At 46.7% G+C, this 23413-nt stretch overlaps 1 protein-coding gene across 6 annotated transcripts in view; it reads right to left on the minus strand.

The window, feature by feature from the left end:
* Positions 1 to 305: 305 nt before the first annotated feature.
* TLE1 (TLE family member 1, transcriptional corepressor) overlaps positions 306 to 23413 on the minus strand; it is an 86045-nt gene continuing 62937 nt past the window's right edge. For all 6 annotated transcript variants that reach the window (XM_044391098.3, XM_026518792.4, XM_026518790.4 and 3 more), the window contains 7 exons: positions 22866 to 22942; positions 9234 to 9483; positions 7102 to 7349; positions 3817 to 3964; positions 2235 to 2385; positions 1027 to 1103; positions 306 to 885 (listed from right to left, as the gene is read on the minus strand). In XM_044391098.3, coding sequence (XP_044247033.1) covers positions 778 to 885; positions 1027 to 1103; positions 2235 to 2385; positions 3817 to 3964; positions 7102 to 7349; positions 9234 to 9483; positions 22866 to 22942 — 1059 coding nt within the window. In that variant the 3' untranslated portion in view covers positions 306 to 777. The remainder of the gene's footprint in view (positions 886 to 1026; positions 1104 to 2234; positions 2386 to 3816; positions 3965 to 7101; positions 7350 to 9233; positions 9484 to 22865; positions 22943 to 23413) is intronic.

Consider the following 23413-nt stretch of genomic DNA (forward strand, 5'->3'; position numbering starts at 1 on the left):
TTGGGACCTCCAATCACAAGAGTATCTTTAAAAAAACATGAATCTTCATGAAGTTACTTTAGCTTCCCAAATAAGAGTGTCCTTAATAAACCTTCGAGTTCTGACTATTCCTAGTCTTGAGTCCGCAGTAACTCAGAAGCGTGGACTAGGTTCTAGTGCAGTGCGAGTCCACAACCAAATCTATCTGCAAATTCAAAAGTGCATGTTTAAACTTCCTCTGCAAATGTGTGGACTTTGCTTATAAAACCCACACAAACGATCCCAAAGCTTTGATAAAAACAACAAAGAAGGAAAAGGAAAACCACTTATTGGTACTAAAGCCTTTACTGTAATAAACCAAATATATTTACAATTTATACAAATGTTTAACCTTCAACAAAAATACAAAAAAACATTTCACAAGATGCAAAACCAGGAAACAAGTTCATTGGAGACACCACTGCCCTACCAAGCACAGAACGTGAGGGGGACTGCAAGGAACAGGAAGGTAATCTCGGCAGATCACACAGACAGGAAAGAACAGGCTCTGCCTCACCCCTCGGCCCCTCTGTCCACTCTGCCTCGGTGCTCCGTTTGGTCTAAGTAGATAGGTGACCTTCAGCTGATGGGACTCGTCGCCTCCTCTTTGTAGACTCAAAGTAGTTTTGTGTCAAGGTTTGGAAACAGGTTTTCATGTTTGTTTGTTTTTTTTCCTTTTAAAGTTACAATTTTTCTATTTCTACAAATTCAAAACATTTTGGCCCGATTCAACTATAAACGTTAAACCACATCATGTTTTCAGTAGATGACTTCATAGACCGTAGCCTTCTTGTCCCCTGAGCCAGTGACTATGTACTTATCATCCACAGAGATGTCACAGCTGAGCACAGACGAGGACTCTTTGGACTGGAAGAGAAAACAATGGGCGCAGGTTTAATGTGAACGGAGATGCTCAGGGGCCCTGCTCCTTCCGGAGGCACCTTCACTTCTGGAGTCATGGTGAATGCCCCGATCAAAGGGTCATTCTAGGGAAGGACACTGACTTACCTGGAATATACTGGCTCCATAGGGGGTCCGCCAAGCATTGAGGAGGTTGTCTTTGCCAGTACTCACAAACCATTTACCTAGAGTTAGCAAAGGAACATGGAGGTGAACAAGATTAAAATTCCTCCTATACTGTAAGCAACCTGGCAACCTGTACTTCATCATACTCAGAGCATTTCTTTTCTATTTTTTTTTTTTAAAGATTTTATTTACTCATTTGAGAGAGAGACAAAGACAGAGAGAGCACAAGCAGGTGGAGAGGGAGAGGGAGAGGGAGAACCAGGCTCCCTGCTGAGCTGGGCGCCCGACATGGGGCTCGATCCCAGGACCTGGAGATCATGACCTGAGCCGAAGGCAGACGCTCAACCATCTGAGCCACCCAGGCGCCCCCAGAGCATTTCTAATCATGAACTATCATGGCCAAGAGCTTGGGCTAGGATGGGAGTAGAGAGAGCAGGTTTTAAATCAGGGCTCCACTGTGAACCATCTGTGGTCTTGGGTTTTGTCTAAGCAGTGGCAGGGACCGTGTCAGCCCCACGAGCCACCGTATACACTTCGGACAGCATCACACCAGCACACAGCGGGTCCTCAAATAGTGAATCGATGAAGCTGCTGTCCTCTTAGCCTGTTTCCTCATGATGAAATAAGACTAGGAAGGATTACATGATGAACTTAAGTAAAATGCCAGACATGAACTATGGGACACAGAATGTGCTCAGTGACTAACAGCTACTCATCCCTCCATCCGTCCCGAGAATAAGTATTTGACTCCACGTGAACTTCCTCCCTCTTCGTCTTCACTGCAGAGTGTAACAGTGTGGGGCAAGCTGAGTCCTATCCTGCTCAGTCCGTAAGGATTTAAAACGTGGCTGCCCCAAGCTTCTATAAATCCTGCCCCCCTTCAGAATGGTAACTAATGTCCTTCCACCTCTGCCCCAGACTAACCTGCTAAAAAACAAAAACAAAAACAAAAACCTGTATCAAAACCTTGTATTAGGCAACTGCATCCCCTGCTGACTTTTCTCACATTAGGAAAACAGGCTGAAATGGACATCAGTATGCTCTGAGGGACATACTAAGACAATAGAATTACTGCATCCAGCTGCTCAGAGAACATTTTTTCCAGACATGATCTCTACTGTATTTTTTTGGGGGAAGTATTTTCCATTGAGGCCATTGGCGCCCTCCAGTTTCCTTTCAGCTCCACTCACCACAATAAGCAAATTTTAGAGATAGCACGCAGCTCTCATGGAGGTGCAGCTGGTACTTGTCAGGCTTATTTACGTGAAGAACTTCCACATTGCTACTCTCCATGCCCACAGCCAGCCACTCCCCGGTCGGGCAGTATCCGAGGGAGAATATCTGTAAGAAGCAGGAGAGGCTCGCCAGTGATTTTGCCCAATAAACTGAGAAGTGAAATGACAACAAGAAACGGGGGTAAAACAGCAAGAAGAGGGGGATGTCATCAGCAAACTCCACACTGCAGTAGAGTCCACAGGACATGACACCCAATGCAGACCAGCCGAGTGTTGAACACCTCTATGGAAACAATCAGAAAGTGTGGAATATGTACATCACATGTGACGACATTATCTTAATAATTTTTTAAGTTTACTTCTTTAAGTCATCTCTACCCCCAATGTGGGGCTCGAACTCATGACCCCGAGATCAAGAGCTGCGTGTTCTACTGACTGAGCCAGCCAGGCGCCCTAAGAAATTATTCTTCATAATAACGACATCTGTGTGTATGTGTTTTATTGTGGGCTTTGTCTTTTGCAGATACTAACTGAGATGCTTGTGATGAAATGATACGATTTACTTAAAAGAATCCAGTGTTCGGGGGCAGGGATGATACAGGGGACAAGCTGTGGGTTCGCAACCGCAAAGCTGGGTGACGGGCAAGTGGGGTTTAGTGGACACTCCTCTGTACGTCCATATACGCTAAGACATTCTCTGCACTCGTGTGTATTTGAAATTTTCCGTAAGAATTTTTTTTTTTTTTTTTTTAAAGACAGACCTTGAAAACAGTACCCTAACTCGTACTGGGAAAAGGGCTGGACTGAGGAAGACTATAAAGAACCCCACAGGAGATTAACGGGGACATGAAATTGAGTAATATGCACAGCTGTACACAAGGAATGATCAAAAGGACAATTCCACCCACAGAAGACACTTAAAATGGCACCGTCTTTCCCAAAACAAGTCTGGATTCAGAGGCTCCACGTCTCACTGAGCTCCACAGCCCACAAAGTGGCCGTTTCATACCATTTCTAACCTCCATCAGTCGAGTCAGCCACGAGTCCATTCTCCCAGGGATGAATAATAAAATGGGCTTCCGCGGAGATGCCGCCCCAATTTTTTAAGCTCCCCGATGCAAGGGAAATGAATTAACTGTCAGAGCTGTTGTGATTTTTCTCGACTCCTCATGGTAACTCTGCCTGTTTTTCAAGCTCTCTTTATATGTGAATCAACTAATCATCTCTCACCCCCACACTGGACGGTGGGAATGTGTTACAAAAGGTCAGACTGTCGGTTCTTTACTGAATGAGTTCCTTCGGTGAACTCGTACATACATGAAACTAACAGGTCTTAACCGACAGGGTTTTAGAAGCCACTCTAAGCATTTCGGGGACATTGCTTGTGTGTCCGTGGGGGTTTCTGTTTGTTTTAAATCGGTGTCTCAAAGTTAAGGCTGGTCTGTCTTGTTCTTGCTACAGTGGGGTGTGAGGGAGGGAGAAGGACACCACACACGGACCACGTCGGACTCCTGGGTGGGGGTGGGGAGCCCGTCACCTGTGAGGTGAAGTCGTGTTGCTGCAGCTGCCGCCCCTCACGCAGGTCCCAGGACCTGACCGTGTTGTCCAGGCCGCCCGTCCAGAGCTTGGTGCCGTCGTTAGAAATGTCAATACAGCTGGCCCCGTCTGTGTGGCCCTGGAATTGCCTGATAAAACAAACCAGATTGAATACTGATTTCCTGCCAGAGCTCAAGGTAAACACTGTTGTGTTGTTGGTTTTGGACTCGGTGTGTGTGTGTCATCTCTTCAGAGTGCCGATGTGCAACATCACACTAACCCTCCCCTGAGCAGGAGGCAGCACCTGCAGATTCTCCTTAGCTTTTTTCGAGGTCCAAGTACTAAAGACGTGGAATGCCATTTTAGGTCATCACACGGGAGAACTTAAATACGCTCTTATGGCTCTTCTTACAAATCCGTCTGGAAGGGAAAATTCCTCCCAGGTCTGGAAAAGTGTTTGAGTGTTAAAGAAAAAAAAAAAAAAAAAAAAGGACAAACACACGGACTCCCGAGTGTATTCGGTAAAGAAAGATGTAGGCCTGCATCACTACATTACGAGCTCGGGGTCCAGAAGCACTTACTTTTTCACAGCAATGCCCTTCATGACAACAAAGCATGAGCTCACATAGTTACTCAACCTTGCTTTCTGTATTAGAAAGAGCCCTGCATTAGGAAATCTGGACTCCCAGACACAAAGGGTCATGCTGGCCTCCTGACTCAGGGGCCAGCATGAGACAAAGCTAATTGATAACCTGACCCACGGGCACCTCAGCAGGGACTCTGCTTTGAAGCTGAGTGCAAGGTTGTTCTCTTAAAGGGAAGTCTTGTGCTTCCGTCAAAAAACACTACCAAGAACAATCACCCAACAGGGATATGCAGAGCCAAAGGGTGGGGGGGGTGTGCTGGGGGAGAGGCCACGGTGAGCCACCGTGGGGTTGGTGATCTGTGGATCCGGACCCGGTTTTGCATGCAAGAGGGAGCCAGCGGGGACGTGACCAGAACAGGCCCAATCACTACGGTGAACCAGGTGGGATGCATCAGAGTGGCTTGGGAATTTCAACACCCAAAGTTTCTATGTCTGTCCTTCCTCTAGGTTCCCCTCACCTCACTGTTCCCACTTATATATAAACTGAGCTTAGAATTTAAAGAGTGTGGAAGACAAGACAAAAGCACCAGTTGCCACGAATTCTGAGACAAGATAAGAATGATCACTTCAAAAACCGTGCCCCCAAAAGCTGTTCTGAAGGAACAGCTTAGTCCTCTCTCCGTGCACACCCGACCGTCCCCACCCTGTCCCATGCGTATGTACCCCAACCAGCCCCACTTTCCTCCAAGACCCCCACAGGTCATGCAGGACCACTGAAGTCCCAGATACATCTTCTGAAAGTTCTGCTATTCCTCCCCTCAAACTGCTCTGGAAACCCAAAGACCAATCTGCATTTCACCCTCTGCCTTCTCTAGAACTCAGGAAATACTTTTACTCCTTGACTACAAACGCCTTTCTCCACGGACCTCAGGCGCCTAGTGGGTGCTCCTCCAACCCTCCGCCCACAAATCTTGGTGCTACTCTCAGGCTCCCAGAAGGCAGCTTCAGACCGTGCTGGGTCTCGGCAGACACTAAGAGACTCAGCGGACTCCAGGCCACCCTCTCACACAGAGTAGCCATTAGACTCATGTGGCCAACTCAAACCGAGCAAGACATCCATAAAGCATGACCCCATTATATCCAGCAGGTGTTTACTCCCGGGGGCCGACACAGAGCAGGGGTTCAGAGCACAGACATGAGAACAGCATGCCTGCACCCCATCTTCTCTCCCCCACACCCGACTGTGTGAGCCAGGCAAGCAGACTTAACCTTTCTGTGCCTCAAGTTCCTTGCCTGGAAAATTGGGATAATAGCAGTGCAGATGTTATAAGGATTAAATGGATTACTATTTGAAAAGCCTTAGCATTAAAAGTTTGAAAGTGCTATTTATTGAGTTTTTAAAGAAGAAATCAAAAAAATAAAACAGCAAACACTAGCTAGGCTAAAAATTTGAAGGGGCTGTCAGCTCCAGCTACGTGTGTCCATTCTACTCATTCTGAGCTGCCCAGCGCATGGCAAGAGAAAAATAACAGCCACAACGTCACTTACACGCAGGAACAGAGCCCGGCTCGGTGACACCGGATTCCTATGGAGGAGGTTTGGAGGGAGACTAAGCTGCTATCATGACTTCTAAAGTCCATCCCTTCGCTCTGGCACATGGACCCAAAGCATCAGAGGAGCCCTGCTAAATAATCCACCAGTCCAACACCATGCCATAAACAAAGAGCATTTCTGAGCAAAGAGAAAATATGGAACAAAAAAGCGGAACACATGCCAGGTTTACCTGGAATGTCTAACTAGTGCTTCCCTTTGTAAAGACTTTTCTGTAACATCTCTGGTGTGAACCCGGACTTCAGTGGAGGGAAGGAGCTGGCCAGACCCAAGGAGAGACGCAGAGGTGGCAGGACTGCAGCTGTCACCACAGTTAAGAGGACAGATTCCTGGGTGGAATGACCCCTGGACAGCACTGCTTTAGTAATTGAGAAACATGTATATTTTAAAATCATTTTGTGGGTGAAGTTCATGGAATCTCTCTCTCTCTCTTTTTTTAATATTTATTTATTTGACAGAGAGAGAGTGCGTGCTCCCAAGCAGGGTGAGCAGCAGGTACAGGCAGAGGGAGAAGCAGACTCCCCACTGAGCAGGGAGCCCACCATGGGGGCTCAATCCTAGGACCTGGGATCATGACCTGAGCCGAAAGCAGATGCTTAGCCAGCTGAGCCACCCAGGCGCCTGTGGAATCTACTCTTCTGATGTCCTTTTGTTAATTTTCTGTTATCCTTTATCACTTGGCTCCTGTTTGCACAAACAAGGTTCTAGCCAAAGCCAAAAACACCTAGTATTAAGGACCCTCTGTACCGCCATGTAATCCGTGGTATGTATGCTGCCCCTTGGCAAAAGTCAGGAATATTTTTTGAACAAGTCTGGCATCTGTAAGTGGCTGAAGAATGGGGATGTTGGGGAGGTAAACAGAAAGTGTGGGGACACCGAGCATGGCAGCAAGGCTGTGAGCTCCCCAGAGGGCACTGTCACAGTTTTGTCTTCACACTCCCAACACCTAGAGCTCCAAGCCAGCACACAGGAGGCTCTTCACATGGGCTGAGAGCCTGGGTGCAGCCCGAGAAGCAGAGGGGACAGGAGGCCTTCAGGCCCAGGTACCCAAGGAGGGAACCCCCACCCCAGAAAACCACATCTGCTCACCTCACCAGCGTCTGGTTGTGCAGGTCCCAGACGGCGATGTTACCATCACTGCAGCACGAGAAGCAGACCTTGGAGTCGGGGCTGATGGCCAGGGCGTAGCAGGCCGGGGCCGAGGACGTCAGCTCTGCCTTGATGCGTGGGGTCGGAGCCGCCAGGTCCCAGATGGACAGAGTACTGGCCTCTCCTCCCACAATGAGGGTACAACCATCAGGGAGCAATTTGCAGGAACGGATGTAGTTATCCCTGTTCTGTGAAATAAACATAATTCAATTGCTACGATGCATGACCAAGCAGAAACAATACCATACTCTCTCACTGCGATCTCGGTTTTTGACTTGAAACAGTGGTATATCGTGGACACCAGCAAAGCAAGAGATCTGTAGCGAAGACTGGGATCCAACTGTAACTTTCCCCTTGGAAATAGTCAACAAAACAAACAGAGCCCCGCTTGGGCACGTGCAAACACTTCGATGGAACTTTTCCTGACATCCAGTTTCCGGATGAGTAGAGAGAACCCAGGTGATCAGTGGATTCGAGGAAGGTGCACAAGTACTTCTCTGTGAAGAAACCACTTTTCAAAGCTAGTTTACACATCTCTGACCTCATCACCCCTCCCTTATTTATTGTTTGGAAAGTGCAGACCTGCTGCCCATGTTCTGGTTTTCACTACTCTTAAATCTCTACCTAAGGCTTGTGCTGACTCTTCATTAGCCACGTGGATCCTTATCAGGACTTTAACGGAGCTGCTCCCTCCAGGGGGAACACGGCTGCTGCCATGTTCAAGCCTCTCAGTCCAAAGACACTGATAAAAGAGGGCACCTATCAAAACCAGCACATACTAAAAAAGGAAGGTTGGGAGGGGCACCTTGGTGGCTCAGTCAGTTAAGTGTCCGACTCTTGATTTCTGCTCAGGTCGTGAGATCAGGGTCCTGGGATCGAGCCCTGCATCAGGCCCCGTGCTGGGCGTGGAGCCTGCTGAAGATGTTCTCTCTCCCCTTCCCTCACCCTCTGCCCCTACCTCCACCTCTTAAAAAAAAAAAAAAAAAAAAGAAGGAAGGTGGGATCTAAAATGACCCTCCCTTCCCTGAAAAAAATAACTGCTATCCTTCAACCCAAATAGATAGCACTGAAGTTTTCGCTATGCTTTGACCATGGGCTATTATCACAAAATACTCCTACAAGTAAAGAATGTCAGCCTATGCTGGAACATGTTGAAATTTCATTAATGGAGATTTTTTAAAGTTATCTGATTAAAAAGTAAATCAATAACTACTCAAAAAAAGGCTTTTGTATCTCAAAAACACTGCTGTTCTTTTTGAAACCTCTGGCTCCGGAATCCTCGGTGGCGGCTAGGCAGGCGGTGGGTAAGCCGCACCACCCACCACGGCAAAGTGCAGGCAGGCCCCGTATCAGGGGCAGGGTGGCCCTGATTCTGCTTAAGGCCAGTGGTATGTGGGCTGTAAATTCCGGGGTCACAGTTTATAGAGATCGGAACATGTCCCAACACGTTCTATGATCCTGAAAAATGCAAACCGGTATTCTCCTACTCCGGGAGCCCGGGATTAGGGTGCTCCGGGAAAGCGTTCTCACCATTCCTGTTTCGTTGGCGGCCGCCCCGTGTTCTTGCAGTGTGATCCATTAACCTTCCCTGAAGTCAAGGTAATAAAACCCAGCCAGCCCTCCCAGGTTCTCTCTGAAAACACAGACCCTGTTCAGAATACTTTTTTATGCCACATTATCAAATGTTTACTATTCAATATTTATCCGAAGGCTGCAGGGAAATTAAAAGTTGAGTGGATTGCAGGGCTCAGAGTCCAGGCCTCGCTGTGCTTTCATCCATTAAATGGGAAACCCCCTTTTGAATACACATTCAAACAAGGACAGCTTCTGTAAACTACTGTAGAATATTTTTTAAAAGAAATCCATCAACTCTGGGATTTAACCACGGAAAGAGCAACAAATGAAACTTTCGCATTTCAGGGAGAGGGGTGGGGGAGCTAAATAGCTAACACAGGAAACAGAAAGGGCTTCCATTTCCTCATAATGGGAATAAAACCCAGGCCCAAACAGCCATTTCCTCGTTGAGTCTCCAGGGAGACGTTACCCTCGTGTGCCAGTTCACGTTCGCTCACCAGACAGTCGAGCTGAGAGACGGGGCTCTTGTTGCCGGGGTGGCTGATGTCCCAGACCTTGACGCAGCCCTTCCCGCCCGTGTACACGTGTCTCGTGGGGTTGCTGATGGTCACGGCGCACACCACCTCCCCGTGGTTCAGGGTGTTGATCTGGCGCGCGTGCCGGGGGATTCCGGGTCCGATGAGGGCGTCGGGGGGGAAAGGGACAGGCTGCATCTGACCGTCTGCAGTAACGTGGAAGGAGTATGCACTTTTGGAGAGGAGACAGAGAAAACACTTATCATAAAGCAGTTGGTCATCACCTCAACAGCATCCGTGAGGAAGACAAAGAAGGGACGAGTCTCTTTAGGATTCTCTTGAAATTGGCAGAAGCTCAAGTATTTACCGAAGGAGCAAATTTAAAATACGTAATAACGGAAGTCTAGGGTGTACCAAAAGACAGGTATATTGAACTATATTTTTTAAATATTTAACGATTTTTCAATTGTGCCTAACCATTCCATAAAGTATTCTTCAAATCCCATATAAAATGCTAACTGTGCTTCCAAATTAACATAAAATACCTCCTTCCATGTACCTTGTATAATTGTATGATTTCTTAGCATAATTTTAAATGATTATTTTTTTATGCTTCAGATGAAGCCCTTAAGAACTCGTAATAATTTCACACAGTAAACAGTGTATTTCAACACTGACAAACAAAAACAGTTTTCTAAATGCACCAGTTCCAGGCTTGAATTTACTCTTTTGCATAATCAAGAGACAATAATAAAAGATCCTCTTACATCAAATAGCTTGATGATGGATTTCAAGTTTTCCCCTCGACAATCTCCCTGTCTCCCTTGGCCGCGAACCCCAGTTTTACCTAAGGCAGCAAAGCTACTCCTGGCTACTCTCCCCAGCTTCACCACGTCTCACCACTGAGATGTACACGGCTCAACATACATGTGCTGCTGGGTGGCACTAAGCTCATAACTTCAGAGAAAGGGGCCCCGGGGGATACAGAAGGTCTCTGTACTTTTGGCTCAATTTTGCTATGAACCTCCAACTGCTCTAAAAAATAAAGTTTATTTATTAAAAGAAAAGGAATTTTAGGGGCGCCTGGGTGGCGCAGTCGTTAAGCATCTGCCTTCGGCTCAGGACGTGATCCCGGCATTCTGGGATCGATCCCCGCATCAGGCTCCTCTGCTGGGAGCCTGCTTCTTCCTCTCCCACTCCCCCTGCTTGTGTTCCCTCTCTCGCTGGCTGTCTCTGTCAAATAAATAAATAAAATCTTAAAAAAAAAAAAAAAAGGAATTTTAAAAGGGGGGAGCATCAGGGTTCCTGCCTGCCCTCTTTTCTTACTCCTTCCTACTGCCTTAACTATGAGCAAGGTGACGAGAGCTGCACCAGCCTGTGGGGGCCACAAGGTGACTCTGAAGATGGAAATCACTTGCTGAAGGAAGCAGAATACAAAGATAGGATGACACTACGGGGCTGTGATACCTGCCCTGGGCTGCTGACAGCAGGTATCTTTTATGGGAGAGAGAAATAAACTTTTAATGTTGCTTTAAGCTATTGTTTTCCTCCCCTGTTCAGTAAGAACAAACCTAATCCTAGGACATTCTTGCTTCCACCCCAAAATCTTAAAGCCTATTTTACGCTTTATGATCTAATGACTTAAACTCCAAGCACTAATAGATCACAAACATTATAAAACATGCACAAAGAAAAGATACTTTAGAGGGTGGAAGATACAAGTGCTAATATCCACCCCCAAGATCCAAAAGGATGAATTATGCACAGGGGACTTTGAAGACGACTGCTTTCACTTTCTTCTTATCTGAAACATCACTAGGCATTCTAGAAGCTCAATATGAAGCCTTTTCTATAGGCCTGCATACATAACAAATGAAGGATGTAGAGTTTCCTCCTTTCCGTGACCCTCTGGGATAAATCTGGGCCCTTTCTGGAAGTTGTCATTGGCACCTTGCAGGCCATTTACAGATCTAAAGACCATGGGTATTAACACAGAACTCAAATTTTCATTCCAATGCTAACTCAAATTTTGCAAAATAACTTAGCATGCACAAAATTGAAAACTGATACAGGGCATCAGGTTTCCAACCTGCTCGCACATAAACCCCACGTACTTCCCTAAACTTGAGAAGAAAATATACGCTATTATTTTCACTCTATGGAAGCAAAATATCAAATACATGAAGGCTTGAGAAAGAACTTCCCCTTCTCTCAACCAAATGACCCGATCTTAGATGTATGTTATTTCCTGACAAACTGGTTCCAATAACTAATACAGCTGGACCAAATCCTTAACATTACTCTTAATTTGAGTAGTTGAGCACACATAATGGGAACCCTACAGAGTGTGTTAGAAAATAAATATACAAAACAACTATAGCTCAAAGCCCTTACATCAAACAAGCCACTAACTCCCCTATTTTTAATCCTTTTGTGTCCTTGGTAACACATCAAGCCCACATGATTATTCTAATACATTCGCATTGGAGTTAATGGAACCTGTGCCATTTATTATGGGGTATTTGGAGTTGGACTCAAACAGCATTGTGTTGCCCTTGAAGATGGGACCACAAGAACTGCAGTCTAACTCTATTCATGTTCCAGAAGAATTCTCCAAGGTCCAGTAGCAATCATGTGACCCAGGTATCGGGCACCCTGAGCTGGGTCTGAAAAGGCCAAACGAACAAGGTAAAGCTGGGGAATTGACCAGAGTGTTTTGATGAAACGATCAAACGGAACATATTTGGTTAGAACAGTGGTTGACATGGGGACAGAACTTGCCTCTTAAAGCTTCCTGTGCTTTGAGAATAATGGCGCACGTGACGGCTCGTTTCTCTGTCTGCCATAGTCAAGCCTGCCGCCTCCAGGGAGGCAAGCTTTCTATCAAGCACCCTTTCAGCAATTCTGGATTTTTAGGGGAAGAAAATTTTACCTTGCTTCAACAGGAACCCCTCTTGTTACGGAGTTAGATGTTCCAGATTAAACCAGAAGCACAAAGCGCAAACAAAGAGCTGTACACGCATTTTTGGAAGACACCCACTTCTCTCCCAGGTGTCTTCTTCTTTAAACCACACAGGAGGTCTGTGATCATCACACTGAGGCAATTTAAAATTGATTCACAGAGCAGTGAACTGCTGCCAGAGCTGGGAACATTTCTGGGTCCCAGGGGAAACGCACATGGATGTTAATACATCAGTCACAGGGGGCCTCACAGGAAGCTGGTGCCGCCCGCGGGGCTGGAGAGCCTAATCAAATGAACAAACCAGAACGACACAAAGGGCGGATGGGTTTCAAAGAGGGATCAACTGCAAGGAAAAACCAGGGGAGCATAAGAGAGTCTGGAATTAGTTACCCACCTACAGGAAGCACAAGTGTATCGTTGAGAAAAGGCCGCGCTGATGGCATATCATGACGACGTTAAAGACATCCCAGAAGGAAACTTCGATTCTCTACTTATTGAAGAGCCAGGAAAAGTAAAATCAACCAGGAAGGGGAATTTATAAACACATAGTGAGGATTTATAAATATCTCCCAAGCCTGAATTCAGAAAGAGGCCAGCCACCAAGGAATGCATATGGAATGATTAGATTTATAGAATTTCAAACACGGGCAGAATTCACCCGCGATGTTAAGCCAGAGGGGTGGTTCCCCTCAGCTACTGGAGAGGACACAAGAGGGGCTTCTTCAGTGCTCTTGGTGAAGTCACTTAGCTACACACACATGATTCATGTACTTTTCTGTGTGTCTATCTCAATTTTAAAAGCTGAGATTTATTTGTTTGTCCACAGCCAAGTCGAGAGCCCAGACTCGAGTTAAATGTACGGGAGATGCCTGGCTCGCTGGCCTTACTGGGCCCATCCTTCCTGGTCTGACTACCTGCAGCCTATAATGTGTCTGTTCTTGATCCATAAGATAGAAATATAACCAAGCAGAAGGGATGCAGGGGTTGCTCTAAGGGTGAAAAGAGCTGCAAAACCATTGAACACCGTGCTCCACACCTGCAGGGCCTTCAGAAAACGGGAGCATCATTATCAAACACCCATGGCTTAAGAAGAGGAGAGTGCGGGGTGCCTGGGTGGCGCAGTCGTTAAGCGTCTGCCTTCGGCTCGGGGCGTGATCCTGGTGTTCTGGGATTGAGCCCCGCATCAGGGTCCTCCACTGGAAGCCTGCTTCTACCTCTCCCACTCCCCCTGCTTGTGTTCCCTCTCTCGCTGGCTGTCTCTGTCAAATAAATAAATAAAATCTTAAAAAAAAAACAAAAAAACAAAAAGAGGAGAGTGAGGGTATGCTCAAGCAAGGGCTCTTTTATCAACCAGTGGACAACATAAGGGCCAGGAATGCAGGAAGGGAGGAAGATGTGGGGTGGGAGTCAGGAAAGCACACGGCAATGATGAGGCAAAGAAAATCAGGAAATCCAAAGATCCTGAAGGACGAGAGTGGAGAGAGAGCGCTTGGCAAAGAGGAGAAGAGGACGTGTAGCTAGGACCGTGGCACACCGTGAGGCAGAAAGAATGAGTTCCTGGCACACTCACTAGGGGCTACACCACGCCAGCCACCCCACCTGTGCCCAAGAAAGCCTCAGAGAACTGAGCTCCCACCCGAACCCAGCTTTCTGCACAAGCACCTGCTGATCAGGACCTAATTCCGAAATCTGGTTGGAGAATTGAAAAGAATAAAGCCCCCTGGACAGCACAGATGTAAAAACAGAATGAAGTCAAACTCGTTCGGAGCTGAGGCCGCTTCCGTTATTGGGCACACAGCAGAGCTGAAGGAACCTGAAGGAAGGAGTCCCCACCGGGAAGCCTCTCAGGGACAGTGGCAGGCTGGAAAACAAGACTGCACTTTGGAGAAGCAAGGTGTTTTTTTCCGAGCAGACCGACTGCTGCTAATAAAACTATGCTGTGTTCTGCGGCCAAAGGAAAACAGGTGTTTACAGAGTCATTGGTTTGCTGGAAATAGATGGGAAGGGCAGCGGCAGGATCCAGTAAACAGTGATGAAGAACCACGGTCCCCGGAGATAATGGCTGTGGCCAAGACCCCGTGGCCTGTGGACTTGGCACTCTCGACGGGGAATCTCGTGCTGTCTTAACAGGTATCAAAAATCCAATCATGTCAGAAACCCTCACGCGCTGTTCGGAGCTCGCCAAGCCCTTCACGATGTATTGTGGCTGGGCCTCAGTTCGTGTGACCGTCCTGTATCCGAAACTCCCTGCCACGTGGGACGACGGGCCAGTCCCCTAAAATACCGCACGCTGTCACGTCTCCGAGTTGTGCACAAACTGTTCCCTCCGGCCGAGAATAGCACCGCCTCCCTCCTCAGTGCTCGTCACTTGCTCTCCTCCTCAGTCTGCCACAACCTCCCCAGGCGGGAGGATTCTTTTCCAGGGTCCTGGCTCTTCCTGCAAATCTCGGCTACGGCACATATCACACTGTGGTCTGCGGCATGTGTTTACACTTCTCGTTCGTTGTTGTCCCCACTCCAGAGTTCTTCAGGGACAGGTGGGCTGACTTCACTAGTCAGCATACAGCTGGCGCTCTATCTCAACACCCCAAGTCATTCATCACTACCCTACTCACTTATAAATTGAGGCACAAAGGTCACTCTGGCAAGGAGAGTAAGCTACAAGAAAGTGGAGGGTCCTCCAACCACCTGGGTCTTGCCGGCCAACTTTCCCTGAGAAATTTCCAGTCGTCTTACCAAATGTCACTAAGAGACGGTACCAACATTCCCGAGGGGGGAAAGTGGTCTCTAGAGAGCCGATGTGGACAAAACAAAAGGCAGTGAAAGCAACCACAGTGATGGAAGGAAATCCATGGCCCTTCCCCAAGTCAGCAGAGCCCAGTGGATGCGAGACCCTTCCAGAAGCTGCCACAGGTCACAGGCAAAAAACACAATCCTGTGCCTGGCAGCTGAAAAGCATACCATAGAGTAAAAAAAAAAAAAAAAAAGGAGGAGACACAGATTAGAGGTTCAGCTAATCACTAATAAGCTGTGGGGGCCATATGTACCTTACTTGTGCCTCGTTTCCCTATATTTACAACATGCCCTGAGAAAACTTACCCAATAAACATGACTGATGAGGAGTGGTGTAAATGAAGTTGCATAGGAAGAAAAGCATGATGCCCAACAGAGATCCGACCTCTAGTTCTAGTGTCACGGGACGTAGCTCACTATCCCTTATTACTTGGAGAGGAGAAGCAGCAGCACAGGAGAGGGTCACTGGCCCACCGGGCTAGTAAGTGGAAGGGCCATGATTCAAGTTCAGAGCATCCTGGGTAGGCCCGCCACAAAAGGAGAGCTCTTAATCTTCACCCTAGCTTCACACTGGCACTACCTTGGACATTAGCCCCTCGAGAGGGATAACGCGTGCCCGTCGGGATGGAGACATGTGACCTACACAAGAGAAACCTTCCTGTCAATGTCATCAGGGCACTTCATTACACAGTCCTGGCCCCGGAGGATTTGAGGGCTGGGGCATCTGGGTCATCCGAAGGTAGATGAGAATAATGTAATTTATGATTGTGGATGATACTCTTAGCCTCAAGAACTAGTATAATGAAGGTGGTGGCAGGGGGACTGCGATGTGAAGTCACAAGGGAATCAGAGCCATATTATTTCTAAGATTTCTGGAAAAGAAAATAGGGCCTTGGGAATACAATTCATCTTTTTATGGTAAAATCTCCTTCACTCCCGATATAACAAGCTTTACCTTTAACATTTCTTAAGGTCTGCATATCTAACCCACAGCATCTATTAAACACAGGACTTTTCCAGTTTGGCATCCCGACATCCTCCCAAACAGCAAATATGCAGGTCAGGGCACAATTGCTACCCTATTTGGAAGACAGCATATCTACATGAATAGAGGGCTTTAGTAACAATTAAATTATAAGGTGAGAACTTAAAGCATTAAGATGGGGAGACTCTGTGTGTTTCCTTATTTATGACTTTAACGTACAACTATTCTCATTTTTTGAAAAGGCAAATGCAGAACCTCTTAAAATGGACTTGAAAAAGAAAATTACCCCAGGAAAGTCTCCAGAGAAAACGGAAGATGGTCTAGTTGAAAATCTAGGAGGTTCTCTAGCGAAGTTAGCATTTATGATTCTGAACTCCAGGCCCTACTTCCTCTACCAACTAAATGTTTGAAAACGTGTGGACGCCTGGGTGGCTCAGTCAGTTAAGCATTTGTCTTCCGCTCAGGTCATGATCCCAGGGTGCTGGGATCGAGCCCCACATCGGGCTCTCTGCTCAGTGGGGAGCCTGCTTCTCCCTCTCCCTGCCGCTCCCCCTGCTTGTACCCTCTCTTTCTCTGTCAAATAAATAAATAAGATCCTTAAAAAAAAATCTTTAAAAGAAATCAAAATAAAATCTTAAAAAAAAAAAAAGTCTGAAAACTTGTAAATGTGCTGGGCAGCAACAAGGCTCCCATGCAGGACAAAGATTCAAACCAAGAGATTCCTGGATGAAAAGTAAGACAAAGAAAAGTTTAAAATACAGCCTTTTCAAAGCTCAACTTGAAAATTCTAGCAAAGGAAACAACCACTACAGGCAAACAAGCGTTATGTGAGCAAGAAAGAAACAAAGCACACTTCACATCTAATAAACTGAAAGGCATTTCTGAGAAGGGGAAGAGGGAGAGAAAGATGTGCGGGGAGGCCAACTCCCTAGTAGTGACACATAACCCCCATCAAAAGAAAGGGACTCCCATGTCAATATAATCTGGAGAAATTAGCTACACATTCCCAGAAGATCAAAGAGTAGAAAAACAGAAATTAAACCCAAACCCAAATGTGATAATGAGGCATAAAACAAGCATGTTACTTTTGGCATTTAATAGACCAAAAAACACTGAAATATCATAACCAGTGAAAAGAGGGCTGAATTAATTTTCAAATCCACTAAATAAGCCAGCTGTGGATTCTAGGCATGGTCAACAGAGGAACCAGAAGCAAGATCAGGACTGGAAATGGGGTGGGGGAGGGGGAGGGGGCTGGCCATGGAAACGTCTCCTCGGCTGGAAGCCAGGATGGCCTCTCTTCACTGCTGCATAACATGTTTTCCTAAGAGGCAATTTTACCCCATACGTAGTTAAGATTTTCTTTTCTCTTTAGGCTCCAACTCCAAAAAGGTACTTTAAAGATTTATTTAAACACTAAACGAGTGGGTGTAAGATTTCTCAATTACATGTCTAGCGTTAAAACACAGGGTGAAGGAACCTGGAACGAAGCAGGATCTTAAGCCAAACTATTATTAGTCTGAGTTATTACTGACCTCTAGGTGCTACTACACGAGGCAGGTAGGGCACAGCCGCCAGGCATGGATGGAAGGGAAAGTGATACTTCGGGGCCAGAACGCGGTCTTGGGGAAGGGCAGTGAGAAGCACAGCAAAGAGATGTTGACCTAACTAAACTTCAGAATTTCTTTTACCGGGGATCTCCATGAAAATCAGGGGAACACATTTCCTAAAACTGAAAGTGAGTTCAAGTGAAGCTGACCAAACAATACCAATTAAATCTCGCCTCGAGGGTTGAAAACACAGTCGGGGTCACCTCTTATAAATCAGCAGTGTTGCACTCTAAAATGCAAACTGCGAGTCTCCTTTGGAAAGGATGAGTCACAGTCTTACGCAATCCCGGACTCGTCTCCCACCTACTCAATGCACCACGTATTTGTCTACTGGGTGTCTGTGCTCAAGGGGACAGGGGGACTTCAGGAGTTTCAATTCTTGTAGGGAAGAAGCAGTAGGAATATGACATGCACACATGATGGTAACTCAAGGCCAAAGCGTGCAAAGTGTCACAAGATGTTACAGGGTGCCCCTGGGGAGGGATCACATTTGGCAAGGCATCAGTGAAGGCTTAATGTTAAGGCGGCAATGGAAGTGGTCTTTGAAGGACAGAAAGTATTCCCACAGAAAGAGGTAAGACTGGTGAGAAGGGACATTGCTCCAGATAGGCGGAGGAAAGGCTTTCAGCAAATGGAAGGTTCTCTTTCAGCCCATGCACAAGATGCAAAGAACACATGACATAGGGCTAGAAAAGCAGGCAGGGGTAACAGTACCAGAGGGGCCTTGAATGCCCCATCACGAGTTTATGTGCAAGTGCTGAAGATCTCTGAGCAAGAAAGGAACCTAATCAGGTAAGCACTTTATAAAGGGGAAAACTTACCTAAGACCTTACTGACAAAAGTGAGTAGGAATTAAGTGAGGATTTTAACAATGAAGAAGACTGGTAGAATGTGACTTAAACAAGGAAAAATCACAGGCTAAAGTTCACGCCCAGATGTCAGAGAGAATGAGGATGATGCCTTTAACAAATATAGAGAAGTTAAGAGAGACAGGTGTGGGGGGGGGTGGAGACAAGGAAAACGACCAGGTTGGTTGGGAAACCCTCCTGAGATCTTACGTCACTTTAACACCAAGTACAGAATAGTGGCAACAATAGTCATCTTCTCTATTCCACTTTGACAAAAACAAAAAAACCCCAACAATGTAAGGCCACAGGGCCCTTGCACATGCTCTTTCTTCTTCCCCTATGGGATTAAAGCAGCTCAGAAAACACTTATTCCTTGAAGCCTGTCACATGCTTTTACAGAATAGCGTTTCTCTTGGTCATAGCCCTTCTCTTGATTATAACTATGCATTCAATTTTGTGATTATGTGATTAATGTGGTCTCTCCATCACTAGGCTGAGAGCTTCCAATAGGGTCCCCTATGCCTACGCAGCAGGTTTCAATGAAATCAGTGGGAGAGGGCAAGAGGGAGGTGACCGTTAGATTTCACTGAGCAGATGGTGTGGGAACCTGAAATCACATCCCACAAGACAGGGCTGAGCAATGAACATATTCAGCCAGAAGAAGAGCCTCGTGGCGAGGCGGCAGTCTCCAAATATCTGAAGAGCTGTCATGGGGATGATGGATGAATGGTGCGCTGTGTGGTCTCAAGGGGTAGGAAAGAACCAGGATTGATGGATAAAGGTACCAGGGAGACAGACCTCAGCTCGGGGGCTGGAACAGTTTTCACACAGCCAGGGAAAGCGGCTTGCTCCAGGCACCAGCAAGGCCCCGTCACCAGACATGCTCAGGCAGAGGCACACAGCCACGTGGTGAGACAATCACGGGAGACTAGAACCACAGACGAGCATTTATAGGAGAGGCACTTTCAAGGCCCCCCCAGCCCCACTGGAACTCTCCTGGCTCTGCCGCTCGGAGGAACTCACCCATCTGCACAGGAATCCCTCAAGCTCCCATGTGCTCGGACCATGTGGCACACTGTCCCCTCTACCTGCAATGGTGCATCTTTTCTGCCCACTCTGCTCTGTGGGCTTGTTCCTCTTGTACATGCTTAGCTTTCGGGGTCTCCTCCTCACCCCGAGGAAGCCCTTCCCATCCTCACCATCATCACTCTTTACATGTTTGCCTAGCACCCACTGCTCTGCCTTCACAGCACCTCACCAACGTACCGCGGCACTTGTCCCTCTAACGTTTCCACATCAGCAGGCCCCTAAGGACGGGGAAGATGAACATCCTCGTTCCCGGAGCTTGCCCAGCATCTAGCACAAAGCCTGACACACAGTTCTCGCCCACATGTCCGTGAGTAACCACCCATCGCCCTACCCAAATATTATTTTGATTGGTATTTGTTAGAGGATGACATTTGCAAACCTTCGCCACACCTCGCTCACCCTTACCCTGGCCCTGTTGGTTTGTCACCATTTCTCTTAAGTGCCTCAGACCAAAGCTGTTCAAAGTGTGGTCTGCAAACATTTGCTACCATCTGCACGGAGATCAGCTCGCTCAGGGAAAGGAAGTGTTGGAAACGGTTATACAGCAACTCGGCAGAGTCAACGCATGACGGCTGACTCTTGTAATAAAAAACTGGGACTGGGGAGCCTGGGTAGCTCAGTTGGCTAAGTGTGTGCTTTGGCTCAGGTCATGATCTCAGGGTCCTGGGATCGGAGGCCCTAGTCAGGCTCCCTGCACAGTGGGTGGTCCGCTTCTCCCTCTCCCGTTACCCCCCACCCCCCACTCATCTCTCACTCTGCTCTCTCTCTCAAATAAATACATAAAATCTTTAAAAAAAAACAAAGTGGCACTTATATTGGGTATCCTTCTTCCCCTATTCATCTGTATTTGTCTAAGAGTACCAGTCTTGGTTATGTTGGAAAAAAACTGGTCATCATAGAAGCTTTGAGAAGCACTGCCCCAGGGAGTATTACTTTACTCAACAATGAGGACAGGAAGCCCCCTCCTACTAATGAATGGAGTAAAACAAAGGGAGTAAGATGTATAGCCCAGATCCCAGAGACAATGGTGAACTCCATTTTTCCCCTCTGATATCAACTCGATCCTTCTCACATTACATGGCTCCCCTCAAACTTAAAAGAGAATCCTGGGGCGCCTGGGTGGCACAGCGTTTAAGCATCTGCCTTCGGCTCAGGGCGTGATCCCGGCGTTATGGGATCGAGCCCCACATCAGGCTCCTCTGCTATGAGCCTGCTTCTTCCTCTCCCGCTCCCCCTGCTTGTGTTCCCTCTCTCGCTGGCTGTCTCTATCTCTGTCAAATAAATAAATAAAATCTTTAAAAAAAATAAAAATAAAAAAATAAAAAAGAGAATCCTAAAAAATATATTTTCATTGTTTTGGAGAGCAGTAACCACTCTGATCCAGAGACTCACCCTCATAAGTGACTCTCACAACTTTGCTGCCCCGCCCACTGTCATTGTCCCTGAGCACGTCGTGTTCTAGCTTAACGTAGCTGTGAACCCAAAGAAATCCAAGGTGATCACAAGCCAAGGGCATGAATATTTTGGCACTAATAAGCATGACACCAGTGCTATCACTCAGAGAAGGCTTCAACTTTGTGTCTAACTGCATTATTCACACACACACACACACACACACACACACACACACACCTGTAAGGAGCTAGGTCTGAGCTAATGGTCCTCTGCACACTAACCTTCAAGACCATCAGAAGAGCTCATAGCTCTTCCCACCCTACCCCATCGGCCTCACATTCAGGGTGGGGTCTTGGCTGCCAGACACACACCCACACCTCCGACTCTTGAAACTGGCTTTCCCTAATGGTCAGTTGAGCTTGGCATTATTTGCTTATTATTTCCTTGAAGATTCATCAGTTACTATTAATTATCTCCTCTCATCACATTACTCATTTGCCCTTTATCCACTCACCAGTCTGTAGGACACACAAGAGCTACACTGCCAGAGACCACAGATAAGAAATACCCACTAAGTGCCCGGGGGAATCCCAGGCTGGATGCAGAGGGGCAGACCCAAGAAAATACGCAACATAGCAGTTCATGGTTATTCCATCAGAAGGGATCTGCCAGGTAAGCAAGCATTTGCACCACTGTCCCACCCCTTAATCCTGCTCTTGCCTGAGTCTAGCTGTCACTGCAAATTCTTAACATCTCTACCAGTTCTCAGTCTAGAAAAAGTTTCATTTCATCATGAATCAAATTACCATGAAACAGATATTATAATGCACGTAAAGCAGAGCCATGGGACTCTGCTTTCCAAAAAGCAGGTAATGGAGTAAGGAATTCCACTTTTCCTCATGCTGCTGGTTTACTTGAAGAAAGGCCCCAATCCAAATCACACAAAGATGACCAGGTAGTTGAATGGACCACTTAGCATGATGTAATATGCCACACGTAGCAGGTGCGTAACTAACACCTAAGAGCAACCACGCAAAGGTAGAGAGCCTAAGAAAAATAAACTGAAGGCCTATGACAAGTGCTATGTGCAAAAATCAAAATTGTAAAAGGTCCTATGGAAGAGCAGAGTATGTGTTGCGAAGTTAGACAGACCCCCCTCCATATTTCAATTTTACTTTGTATGAAAATTAAGGACTTTAGGAATTCTTCAAAATCTCATTTCTAATTACTAACATACGGAAAGCAAGTGATTTTAAGTCACCCTGGAAGAATAACCAACGAGGTTTCTCCAATTCTGCATGCTCTTTTGCCCCTTTAATCTATTTTTCATGCTTTCCCACAAAGCCACTCTGCGTTTTGTAATTCTGGACCTCTCAGAGTAAGGCACACACCAAACTTTATTGGGGGAGGGGGGCACCTCCAATGCTGGGATCCAACAGATGCCACAACTACCCTCTGTACACTCTAGTTTCCACCAAAATAAGGAAAAGGTAGCACTGAGCCGGGTAAAGGGACGACATGTTTCAAATTTCGGAGATTTCAAGAGCTCGTGACAGCTTACTACTGCCCACAGCACAGTCCTGTTGAAAACCTCCAGCAACTACCCTCTGACCAAAGGCAAAGCAGAACGGCTTTCTGAAGGGTCAAGCAGGGAGGGCCAACCACCCCCAGTTCTTGCCTCCCTCCTGGCCCCCGTTTACAACAGTTTCTCTCCAGAAATAACTAAATGCATGAGATCACCCATAGTGAGAAGACGGAGGCATGACACCTACAAGGTGCCTATTTATAGAAAGTGTTAACACTCCTCAGGAAAAGACACTAGAAATCTCCTTGGAAACGTCCAAGCCTGTGCTCCCTTTGGAATTCTAGTCTGCTAATAGCCATGACTAAGTAATTGCCTTAAAACAAAACTGAAGAGTTACAGGTACTTACGGTTTCCCCCCAGGGATTCCTGCCAGGTTTGGAGGGATGGTAGGTACGCGCATGTGAGGGGGGGGATCAAACCCAACCTGGAAACAAAAATAAGACACTGAAGACTCAGTTTATGCAGAGTAGGCACTCTGAGAACATCTATAAACACTTTTCACTAGAAACTCCTGTATCTCCAAAGCAACATAAACAGGAACAGTACATGTGCTAACATTTTTCAAAAGAAAAACTGCAACGCAAGAAGTAATATAACCACCTATAAATACAACAGGCCACGCTTCTTTCTGGAGAGTCAGTTGGAGTGTGGTCTATTTGTACATCGAGAACCAGCTTCCAATAGTAAATACTTCCTGTGGACTTAGGATGTCCTGCCTTGCCCAAGAAAGTACAGAGGGCAGCATGTTGTCTGAGTCAGGATTTCACAACCTTGGCACTACCAATGTTTTGAGCCAGAGACTTGTTTGGGGTTGTTGTCTTGGGATATTTAGCACCACCCCTGGCTTCTAAACTCTACATACCAATAGCCCTCCCCACTTCTGACAATCAAAAGT

This window comes from Ursus arctos, unplaced genomic scaffold (assembly GCF_023065955.2).
Source record: "Ursus arctos isolate Adak ecotype North America unplaced genomic scaffold, UrsArc2.0 scaffold_33, whole genome shotgun sequence".
NCBI lineage: Eukaryota > Metazoa > Chordata > Mammalia > Carnivora > Ursidae > Ursus > Ursus arctos.